At 41.0% G+C, this 12,406-nt stretch overlaps 1 protein-coding gene across 1 annotated transcript in view; it reads right to left on the bottom strand.

Annotated features, from left to right (window-relative positions):
• The window catches only part of DPP10 (dipeptidyl peptidase like 10), a 1,675,128-nt gene that overhangs the window by 483,498 nt on the left and 1,179,224 nt on the right, over window positions 1-12,406 (bottom strand). Inside the window, exon 10 of the mRNA XM_085647459.1 lies at window positions 9,694-9,791. Within this exon, the coding sequence (XP_085503585.1) occupies window positions 9,694-9,791 (98 nt within the window). The remainder of the gene's footprint in view (window positions 1-9,693; window positions 9,792-12,406) is intronic.

Here is a 12,406-nt window from a genome sequence, read left to right as displayed (position 1 = left end):
GTGGCTTCGCTATTCATCAAGAGATGTATAGATAAAGTGCATTTCAGTTTTAGTGCATCTTTAGTCTATCTAAAAAGGCATAATATGTATGATGCCGTGTGCAAAATATATATTATTAAAACAACATCATGTGTAACCATGGACAACATTTACGTAAGTGCTAATTGCGAATTAGTGCAAATGAGCCAATTCAAGGCTAAACTGTAACTCCGGTAATTTTGCAGTTCATCATAATGTAAACAAGTAAAATGCGTTCATTTAAAATTTCATTATTGTAACTGAGAAGACAACATATATAGAATGCCATATATATATATCTATATCATATATTTTTTTAAAGACCTATTGCACAAATAAAAACATTATTTATCAAAATGTGCCTCGTTGTCTTCGTAGACAAGAGCCTTGAGGTAGGAATTATTATGTCGTATTTCAATTGACTTCTGGATATAGGTCACCACTGCAGTACAGACTTTGATATTTACCGGACTACAAACATACTCAAAAGCGATTTTATATGTTAACAGTCTCTCCTTTAAAAATAGAGGACGTAACAGACTCTTCCTGATATCCCTGTAAAAACCGCAGAATTAAATGCAATGTTGCCTGATCTGATTTTCCATCGCATGGGCACTTTGGAAGATTTTGGTTCAATTTGCCCATCGTTGGAGAAGCTAATAAAAAATGGGCTAGTCCCATTCTTAATCTAGTGAGATAAAATCTATGTTTTATGTTTGTGATCTGTAGTAAGTAATATGGTATTCCAGGCCCAGATGTCTTGTCCAAGTAGGCCTTAGTCATTGGGTTCTGATTTGCATTAATGTCCCTTAGCCAATTCCGTGATCCCATCAAACCAATCTTCAGATTTTTTTTTTATCATAATCGAGTATTTGGGAGGGTTTTTTTAAATCAATGCTTATGGCACATTTGTTTAAAAGTTTTTTAATATACATTAACCATGGGATTTTTATTCCTTGGTCAAGGGCAAATCAATCCTTAATAATATCCTGGGTAAACTTGTACCTTCCTTACTCCAGATACCATACCAGACATTTAAACTTATTGCACTTATAAAATCATTTATATAGGGGACTTCCAGTTCTTTATGCACACTATACACCGGAGAAGAGCTGGGTACAGCTAACACTAGTCGTAAAAACAAACAATGTCTTGGATATGAAGGGTTTCACAATTTGCCACTTCCCATAGCGCTGCGCCGTAACAAATACCAGTAAGGCACTTGCTCCTATATATTGTCATAATTTCCCTAATAGGCTTATTGCTCACTTTGTGCGAGAATCTAAAAATTGACTCAATTATCCTCAATAATTTTAATTCACAATGTTTGATATGGGCTCCCCAGTTTCCCTTAGCCGTGAATACTAGCCCTAAATATACAAACGAATTTGTTGTTGCAATAGGGACACTATTTACGTGGTGAGTCCTGGTTTTTGCTTTTCCTTGTCCGCACACCATCGTAAAGTCTTTGTACTTAGAACCCATAGTTGTGTAACCTAGTAATAATGCTTTGATTGTATTACAAGTTAGCATATGCATTGCCCTCATGTTTTAGTATTAACATCCTTAAATACTGAAATGCCCATTTGTCATTTTAATTGGCAAATTGTGCTAGATGTCATTCTTTTCTTTGCTGCAGATGTTGCAAGTTTGAAAACCACTGTCGTTAGTTAATGAATAGATGTTGTTATATAGGATGATTGATAATGAGGTTCATACCACAGAACACTTTGATGACAGGGAGGATGATTCGTAGGATGATGATACAAATAAGAAAGGATGTGCCCACAATAGTCAAGAACACATGGTTCAAAGACGATTGTACTCTGGTGAGAGAATGGGGAGTAGACCTGTTCGTAGGAGGGTGCTAAAGTCCCATTGGTTGACACATTGTGAAAGTGTGTGTTTATATTAGTGCATGTTCCTGGTTAGTTAGAGAGATTTAGGCAGATGAGATGCAGATGCGTTTCTTCCAGCCTTTGATGCAGAGCAGACTGATGCCCTTTTCCCCATCTCTCTGAGAGGAGACTCTATATTAAGTTTTCTTCATGAGAGGTCTTAGTTTATTTCTTCATTTGCTGCTGTTTGAACTAAGAATATTTTCAAGCGTATTTTGCTAGTTTCATGTTTATGCTTTAATTTTTCTCAACAGAACTCTTTATAGGCTCTGGACTGAGACCTCCAAACCCTTTGTCATTTAATTCAACTTTAGCATGGGAAAGGGATGTTTCTTAGTGAACGCACTTTTTATATTTGCCTTGTTAATGCTTATTATTTTATGAATTGGTTCATTCTACTACTCATTTTTGATCTTTTGGTTCATTAACTTTACTGATGATTATGGAAGAAAATACTAAAATAAACAAATGAGTTACTGAAAATAGATAAAATAAAACCCTTTAACTCAACTAAACTCTTTTTATTGACTGAACTAAAAGTAATGAAAATTGATATGGTTAATGTTTAGATTTAATTTGATGTTTCATCTGAAAATAAAGATCCATCAACCCAAGAGAGAGACATGCGGGTTTCTTGTGGATGAGTAAGTGACAAACTGAACCCCGTGCGCCATCAAGTTTTATTATAGCTCTCAATTATTTTTCCCTGGAGATACACTAGAGCCATCTCTTTAATTCTTTTCAATATCAGGCACTCTATTTGTTATGAGATACATGTTGATACTGGATACTATTGAACAAGGTTAATCCTTCAGTAATACTGTAATACTTCTCTAGCTTCATTAATACACTCACATCCATGTTTTGAATTAATTGTAAATACATGACACTATGGAAATCCTCCTAGTAGTGCACAGGCAAAATCAAATTTAGAATTAATGAGAGATCTGACAAGGCAGTAAGGTTGCTTTTAACCTCTTCATTGAAGTGCATGCTTTCACTTCTATGAAAAGAACAAAGCAATGCATGATGAAGTTCTTTTTGAGATTGATACTGTTGTCTTTAAGTTAAATGCACTATACTAATGAAGAAATGAACTTTGGGAAACAGAGACATTTTTGATCCAATACTCAAATCTTGTTTGCAACATTTACTGCCAGTGTCCTACATCAGCTCAAATGAACTTATGTTTTCATATCTCAGCAGAATAATGTTGAATATACTTTTCATAGGCAAGGCAATGACCATCAGGAAAATATAAAGGGGCCTATTACGATGGTGGCTCGAAAGTCTCTGACCTTCGGTCAGAGGCCTTGCGACCGCCATCGTCAGTTTTAAATCTGACCGGCTGATTATGATGCAGCAGGTTGGAATTGAAATCGGCTGAACATTTTGCTTGCTTCCAATGGGCTTTAGGAGCCCCTCGTCTAGTCGGAACTGGTTTGTAATCCCAAAGGGCAGGCCTTTCCACCCTTGGGATTACGATGCATGGTTTCAGGCATGGTTTCCAAGCTGGCCTGTCCGACATGGAAACCATGTCGGGAAACGTGTTGGTGGCCCCCAGCAGGGCCCCCTTGTGTGTGCGGCCTCCGGTTAGGGGCCGAGGGGGAACCTATTGTGCCCCTCTGTTGATCCCTGTACCCCATGGCAGGCACCTTGAGGTGCTTGCCACGGGGTGCAGCGATGAACCACACCTCCCATTTCCCTCTTGGAAGAGGTATTATGGCCGGTTTACAGCCCTCATGCATGCTCCCTTAGGGAAATGTTGGGATGCGACCAAACAGTATTCAGTTGCATCTTAATGAGGTTGGAGGGACCACCGACTGTGTGTCGGTCGGTCCTATTTATGAGACGTTTCTGTTCAAGGTTATACCTAAGTGTCTTAGCAGAATCACTCCTGATGTAACAACATTTATTTTAGAACAGGGGGTGTTCTGAGAAGCTCCATGATGTAGAGTTTTGAGAGATTTTTCAAAATATGTTTAGTTGTAACTGTTTCATGCTACTTAATTTTAATTGACTTAATTTGTGAGAATCATGTACCAGTGTAGTGGATATATGAAGATCCTTCTAAAAAGTGCTCACTTTTTACATGGTGGGAAGATCCCTTTCACTGACCATAGGAGGCAAACCCATGTTGGCTTGCTCTTACATTTTATACCCTTGTATTTTTGCTGACCTGAACTTTACTGAGTTCTTTGATTGATTCTGTACTTTATTAATTAATCATTTAGTTTTTAATAATGTGTTCCTGTATGAAAAAATCTGAAACTAAACCTTTAATGTTTAAGATGTTTCTATCTTTCTTATCTGTAGGACCAAATGGGTTCTATGTGTTCACTCGAAATTGCCATTTAAAATTCTTTAAATAGACATAGGTAGAGCAAGAAACCTCCCATTCCTGCTTCATCAATGGCGCAAACAGAGCCAGTTGTAGCATGCGCGAAATCATGTTCAATATTCCAAATGGCCACCGGATTATGAGTTAGGTTGGTAACGAAGCTGGAGATCTCAATGGCTCAGGAGTTTGAGGAAGTGTGTTACTGTACAGCAATTGCTTTTTCTGTCCATTATGAAATGTCCTAAAAGCAACCAAGGGAGTATTTTAGAAAATCAAGGCCACGTACATTATGCATTTGTGTTTCACAGGCTAGCACACATGTTTGTGAGGAGTAAATTGTACATGTGTAGCTTTTGTTTGTTTCTAGACATCAATCAGACGTACATCTAAAAAAATCCTTTGTGAATTTGGACCTATGCGCCTCAGGAATTAGAATGGAAATATTTCTGGTTTCCTTTTGTAGACGGTTTTCAACATGGGGTTTCTTTGGAAAAACTCAAAAGATAGATTTATTATTATGTCCTAAAGGTATTACGGTATTTTGCCACTTTTCTAGATTTTAATGACACAAAGGCCCCTGTTGAAGTTATTTCTATGTTTTAAACGCAAGATATTGTGTAATAGCAAGGTACATCTCCCCTAAATCAGTAATATTTATGTCTTTATAAGTCAGTGCTAACAAAGCGGTTCTCTTAGTCAATGGGGACATGGGTTCTAGGGTGAGAAATAAAGTGTAAATAGGATATGAGGTCATTCTAGAGGTATCCTGACTCCATGGGGCTGATGTAGGGGTCTTTAAGGGACCCATGATGGGAACAAAGTTGTCTAAAAATGTTTTATTGGGTGCACGGGGAACTGAGGGTCCACTGCGGCACTCAAAGCGGCCACCTTCATGATTTGCAGATTAATCTGCAGATCTTAAACTCAATACAAAATACACCTGCTCAAGGTCCTACTCACTTATACACCCTCACAACCACTCACATACCCATACAGCCCTTCACACACCCACTGAGAGACCCAGGACACCACTCTCACATCTATATAGCCACTCACACACCTGCTAGGAGACACAGAGAACCACTCACACACCCACTCAAAGGCCCATAAAGGTACTCACCTTCAAAACCACTCACACATCCATTCACAGACCCACACAGACAGTCACACTCATATTCACCTACCCACTCACACACCACTTATACACCCACTCAAAAAACCACACTCCCACTCATCACTCACCCTTGCAGCCACTCACGAACCCACTCAGAGACCCAGAAAGCCACTCACACACCCACACACAGACCCACAGAGGCACTCACACACCCATGTACAAACCCATACAGCCACTACCACACCCACTAACAGACCCACAGAGCTAGTCACACATGCACTGATACACCCGATACATACCCACACAACCACTAACAAACCTAGTCATTGAAGTTAGGGAATCACATTTTTCAAAAACATAGAAATTCACTAATAATAAACAAAGGTGACAGGGACGTTATAGAGAGGCTCAGATTTTAACCACACAAATCCATAAAAATTCAGCAGTTAAAGTTACCTGAACTAACTATAATTTATTCCCCAGCAATGTACTACTTATGACCTCACATATGACATCACTCATGACATGGTCAGTGACATCACTGTTGACATTTCAAAGGACATCACAGTGAGTGTCTATATGTAAATTATATTTATATATATATATTCACTTAAAAAATCAAAGGTTACAGGGACATTATTAGGGGTGGGCGGAATTGGCGGAAGGCACTTCCGCCAATTCTCGCGAGAATGCAAGCAATTTCCGCGATCACGCGATATTTCCGTGATCGCGGAAATTGGTGCTTCCGGCCTGCCGCTGCCGCCCGCTACAGGTTGCGGGTCCCTCGAGTCAGCTGTCCATCGTAGTGGGGGAAAGGGCGGAAGATGTTGCCCACCGCTGGTGTGTGGGGCGGGGCTTCCATGCAGTTCACATGCCGCCCGTGGGCCAGAGACGCCGCGGGCCAGAGACCGATCAGAGCAGCTGGTGTCAGGAACTACACGGGGATTGCGCGACAGGTAAGGACCGTCACCACAGCTAGTTTTTGACGGTCGATATGGGGAGAACAGCACACCTGCCCAGCCTCGACCTAGCTCCCGAATGTATTGTGCCGATGAATGCGTTACTGAATTTGAGCTTCAACTCGGGCACCTGCTTTATTTATATCTGCAAGTGCTTGGCCAGGCAACAATTTCCGTTCCCTCCCGGAAATTGCGACAATTCGGCATTTCCGCGTTCCGGTCGGAACGCGGAAATGTCGAATTGTCGCAATTTCCGGGAGCGGAACGGAAATTGTCGCCCACCCCTAGACATTATAGATCACAGTTAGGCTCAGATTTTCTGCTGGATGGAATTACATCAAATTTAGCAAAAAGCTAACTTTTGGTCCAGAATGAGCCCTTTTCGTTATTTGGTGTAAATCCATTCAGCATTTGTTTTTTAGATATTAATTGGAAAACAAATTTGAATTATCTAGAGGTGTGAAGTCTCCACGAAGTTTGACAATCTCAAGCAACGATCTGATTGGCTGCCAATACTTCAACCAGGATGTGTTGGCAGACTTTTTGGGACTCGGTCTAAGCTGAGTCCCAAACAAAAAGATAAGAGCATAAAAGAGGGTAGGGTAGGAATACCCTTACCCCATAGCCTTGGTGCTGGGGTGGGGCAAAAAAGCATTTTTTTCGGTTGCTTCACAGAAAATTGCGGCATATTCTCGAATTTGGTAAAAAAAAAAAATACAAGTGCGGTGTCATGCGCATATGAGATTTTTCTGTAAAAAATGAAGGGGCGCACGGGTCCCCCTCCTTAGGCTCTATTGAAACCAGACGGCCACCACCTCCTCAGGGCTTTATAACTGTATTCAAGGGGGGGGCTGAGTGGACCTCCCTCTATGGGTTCAAGGGAGCCCCTGTGACCACCACCTTCCGAGAGCATGATTTTTTAAATGAAGAAGGGGCCACACAGACTGCCCTTCTGGGGCTGTTTGACACGCCAGGGACCATCACCTCCCTGGGGCTGAAATAAAACATTTAAAGGGGAGCTGTTTTGAACCTTCCAGGACCCAGGGACAACCATCTCCCTGGGGCCTATGGAATAGGTAAAACTGGAAGGGGACCATGCCTTCCTGGGTTTTTCCAGTGCCAATTAAAAGGTTGGGGTCATACGTCCCCCCTCCTGGAGCCATTATTGGCCCTGGAATCTGCCCCCTCTAGGGCTGGCTCCTGCTATTTTCCGAGGTACCCACCATCAGGAGATAAGAAAGTGCTTTATATTGACTGGAGCTGTGACAGTTCCCGCCAAGGGAGAGCAAACAGCAGAATTTTCAGCTCTTTCTCTGCCTGCTGTTATGTGGCTCGGGAAACCATTTAAAGATTGCTCTGGCATACAGGGAAATGCATATTTAGCAGGTCCCTGCATGCGGGAAAAATGCTGGCTCCTGTGAGAGGCTGGAAACAGGCTGGGACCTGCGGGCCATTAAGGGCCCCTGCCGTCCCCATCAAAGCACACAGGGTGCCCTAGATGGGGCCAGGGCAACCAGGCGCAAGTGGCGGGACCTCTGGGGATGGTGTTCCTAGGGCTGAAAAGGGCCCTGGGAAGTGTGCCGCACAGCCCCTACCCCTTTTTATAATGGTTGGGCTCCAGGGAATGGGATCTATGGGGCTAAAATCAGTCTGGGGAGAGTGGGCACATGATCCACCTCCACTAATACTAATTGGCCAGGCCCCCCTCCCATTCTAATAATTAGCTGGGCCTTGAGAATATGGGTCCCCGGGGCAAAATTGGCTGTGGGCCATTCAGCCACCTCTTTTTTTTTAAATGGCCAGGCCTCTGGGGATGTGGTCCCGGGGCCCAAATCAGGCCGGGAGGGGGTCCCTATGGGGAATTGGCCTGCAGCAAGGCCCTGCGTCCCCCACTCAAGCCCTTGCCATGCACTGCTAATTACCCGAGATATTACATTACTCATGACATCCACTATAACATCATTGAAATTATCAATCTAACATTTGGAGTAAAATTATTCATGAGATAACTGCACAGTGGGGGTGCAAATTATAACTCTAACTATAACAGCTGGATCTTATGGTTTTGTGTGTGTGTAATCTGAACCTAACTTTAACGTCCCTGTAACATTTTTTTTTCCAGTGAATATATACCACCAGATGGTAATATGTATAGTAGGTAGTTATACTTAGGACCAAACTTTCTATATACTATATATAGTAGGTAGCTATAGTTAGGACCAAACCTTCCATAGGAAAATAGTTTTTTGTTTTGCCAATAAATTGGTGCCGTTTGACAAATCTTCACAAAACTTTCAAAAAACCTTTCCTTTTTTGGTACAGCTTCTGTGTTGCAAGTTTCAGGCTGATCTGTCAAGTGAGGCTGAGAAAAATGGGGCGCCTAAAAACCCGTTTCCCCATGTTATGTTTATGGGGATATTTAATTTTTTGAGCATTACTACAGAATGAACTGCTGAACACCAAATTTGGTAGAAAGCTAGATGTTGGTCCAGAAAGCGTGCTTTTTGTGATTTGGTGTAAATCCATTCAGTCGTTTTGGAACTATTCAAGTTTATAAATTTTAGATATCTGGGGGTTGCAGTGGACACGCGGAGCCTACCAAAATTTGATTGGCTGCCAACATTCCAACCAGGAAGCATTGCAGCCATCTTGGGACTCGTCTTAAAGTGACGTCGCAAAAAAAAGTAAAAAATAAAGGAAAAGGGGCAGGGTAGGAATACCTTGACCTCCTAGATATGGTGGTGGGGGGGTCCTCACAGGGTGTTAAAAGGTTTTTTAATTTAATTTTGCTGCAAATTCGCAGATGGATTCCTCTTTGTAGCAGCTTCTACAATGTGATGCATTGTAGTTAAAACTGCTGTACTATTCAGATTCCTAGACATTTTTCATCAATTGCCACTTCTAGCTCCCAACATTACTTTCAGATGCCATAAGAAGCTTCATCTGGAGATATCAGTAGCCCTTAGAGCCATATGGCTCTTCAGCCTACCACTTGATGTTAACAGGGCCCTGTCTGATTTTAAGTTGGGCTGGCATGGAGGAAGGATGACTGCATAAATGACACCAACTTTGGAGTTTTCTCTGGACTTTCTTGAGACTAGTGTACTTTTAACCAAATTACCTATATAATAGTGTTACATTGCTGCAATAAATATGCTCTCTGCAAATGACACATTGGAGACAAGGCTATGCTATATAAAATAACTGCAACAATCATGTATATCCTAATTTATAAAATATGTATATGAAGTAACATCATGAGCAGTTGATGCATCCAGAGAAATACATTTTATCTCGAAAAAGTAGACACAAAACCTTTCAACTAAATTGTGTAATATATAGCTCATGTGCACAGTTACTTACCTTGATTTAAAGCTGTCAGGTGGCATGAGTTCAAGAGTGTGTGTTGGTCCATATAGATTCACAACAAATAATTTTACCGTTGGATTTGTTTGGCCAGCCTGGAGAAAGAAAACAGGAGTGAACTGTAGCAAGCATTGTTGCTAACAAAATCATTCTATGAACAGCACCTGTTTTTTACAGACTGTTTGTTTTTATAATAAAATATATAAACAACACACTGAGCTATTTAGTTGAATTCACATGTGTTTCTTAAATTGCTTTAGCACCAAAAAGGCACAAATAATATCAGCATTGCAATGGGAACTATGATTTAATATATGGGTTTAAACAAACTCACAGTGGATGATACAGTTTTCAAATATGTTTTGTTAACCTTTAACAGAAGCATGCTACCAAAATCAATTCAATTCAGTCTTTATTCGATCTTAACACATATCAATAAAGATAAACAATCACAAATAATCTCATATTTGAAAAAGAATAAATATGCTCAGAGACCATTGAAAATACGTTAAACTTAAAAACATACCAAAATATTACGCCCTACTTAGAATTCAATCCCCTCGGGAAGTACAGTGTTGATAACAGCCAGGACATAAAGAGCAACTAATGAGCAACATTGTGTCAGTTAAGATAACATACTCTTTCTCAGTACTAAAGTGCATTTCAAAGAAGGCATCCAGACAAATAGCATATATTATAAACATTGGATGACCAACATAGCAGCTGTTAACACAACGTATTCTTGCTCTGAGCTTAAATGCATTTCAGAAAGCAAACAAACCAATAACACGTGGCATAATCATTTAGTTGCTGAAGAAAGAGTATAGCAGTTTTGCATTTAGGGAATTTTTGCTGGACAACAGGGGCAATAAAACATTTCTAGTATAGGGTAGGTAGTAACTGCAAAAAAAGACAAAATACAGCAAAGACTGATGATTTTTCATCACATGGGCAAATGCATATACCAGAAGAGAGGTATTGCCCTAACGGAAAACATAACAATCAACAATTCATTCCCATTCTAAATCTAGTCAGCATTGCTCGTTCATAAACATTCTGTACAAAAACGAAGGTGCCGTTTACAATGTCAGTCAGAAAGGTTCCAAACAGCATTTAGTTTGCCTGAGTCTGATTCAGAACCTGCTTTTCTGACTGACTCAGAAACACATCCGACAGACCGATAATGATCGTCAGAAACCGTTTGGTTGTTGTAATTTGGTGACCTGAGTTGGTCAGAGCCGAATCATACAGGTCTATGGACTGCGTTTCCCACCTATGCATTACGATGTCGGATTCGGACAGCCTTTCCGAATCGATTTGTCCAACACAGATCGACTGTGGGAATCTGACTTTGGGGACCCATAGCAGGACCCCCTTCAACCGGGGACCTCAGGTTGGACCCTTGGGACTAGTCTTTACAACCATGCACAGTGTGGCAGGCATCAAGGGGTGCCAAAAACGTATCCCTGGAGTACTTTAAACACAGCATTTTAATTCCAGAGTTACAGGAGAGACATTCTCTTATAATTTCCTGGTTAAGCTCAGCTTCGCTATTTGAACATAATGAGAGCTAGAGAATCAGAGGTGCTAGATTAATGAGATCATGAACATAGTCCAACCCTAATTCCTGGTGAAGGCAGCAGTGTGGACCTGTTCTCCACCATCTGAATCGCCCGAACGTTTCTATAGCGCCAGATTCCCATACCATAAGTCACAGTTAGAATACACTTCCTTATATATATTTCCAGGATTGGGACACCATTTAATTTCCAATATATTCAGCAAGTGAAAAAGTTATGCCAACAGCACGGCAAAAGTGAGCTATCCTGCTTCAAAGACTGGGAGACCAAGAGCAGGCTTCGTTGAAATCCAGGCCAAGGTATGGGAAGGCACTCACCCTCTCTATTTTCATGCCTTCCAGAAATAAAGTGCAGATTTTTGTGTTTGTAGGACCACACATCATTATAAAAGTCCTTGTAAAATTTGTCTCTAAATCAACACCCTTGAAATAAAGAAATGTAGGTCATTGCATGTCATGGCAAGAAGTACCATGTAATTTGAGTATAATAAATTGGGCACGGTCTTTTCCTCAACATGTAGTACATCTGCTCCAGCTGTTAGCAATACTTTTTACAAATCGTTGATAGAAAGCAAAAAAAGAATGAGGGCAAGTGCATATTCTTGGCATACGTCTTGTTTAACTTTGAATGGTGGTGTGCACTTGCCGCTGTTTCCAAACCTAACAGAAGCTGAGAGATTGTGGTGAAGTCTTCGGAAACAGACAAATCTCTCCTCGAGGCCCAGGGACACGGGTAGCTGATAACTTGATCCTGGTAAAGCAATTGAGTGCACTCAACAGGTCCATAAATGCAAGATAGATAGAGGCCCCTTTTACAATTTAGTATTTGATCTCAAAGCGATGTAAATTGAGGCACTGTTCAATTGTCCCAAAGCCCTTCCTAAAACAGCATTGCAATTGGGAGTGGACATAATTCTAATTTATCGAAAGGAGAAGACGATTCCGGATTACTCTGCCAATTATCTTGGTTATGGAATCGAGAGGAGATATCGGACAGTCACAACTAGGATCATGGGCATTACCATTTTCATAAATAGGAACAATAATAGATGTAGGCCAAGATGGGAGCAACTCCTCCCGACAGATTGAGTTCAAAACACTGGTAAGCATGGAACTCCAGAACTCAGGGTC

Source organism: Triturus cristatus, chromosome 3_2 (genome assembly GCF_964204655.1).
Source record: "Triturus cristatus chromosome 3_2, aTriCri1.1, whole genome shotgun sequence".
NCBI lineage: Eukaryota > Metazoa > Chordata > Amphibia > Caudata > Salamandridae > Triturus > Triturus cristatus.
Note: the sequence above shows the minus strand (reverse complement) of the source record. Positions and strands in the feature narration are given on the sequence as shown.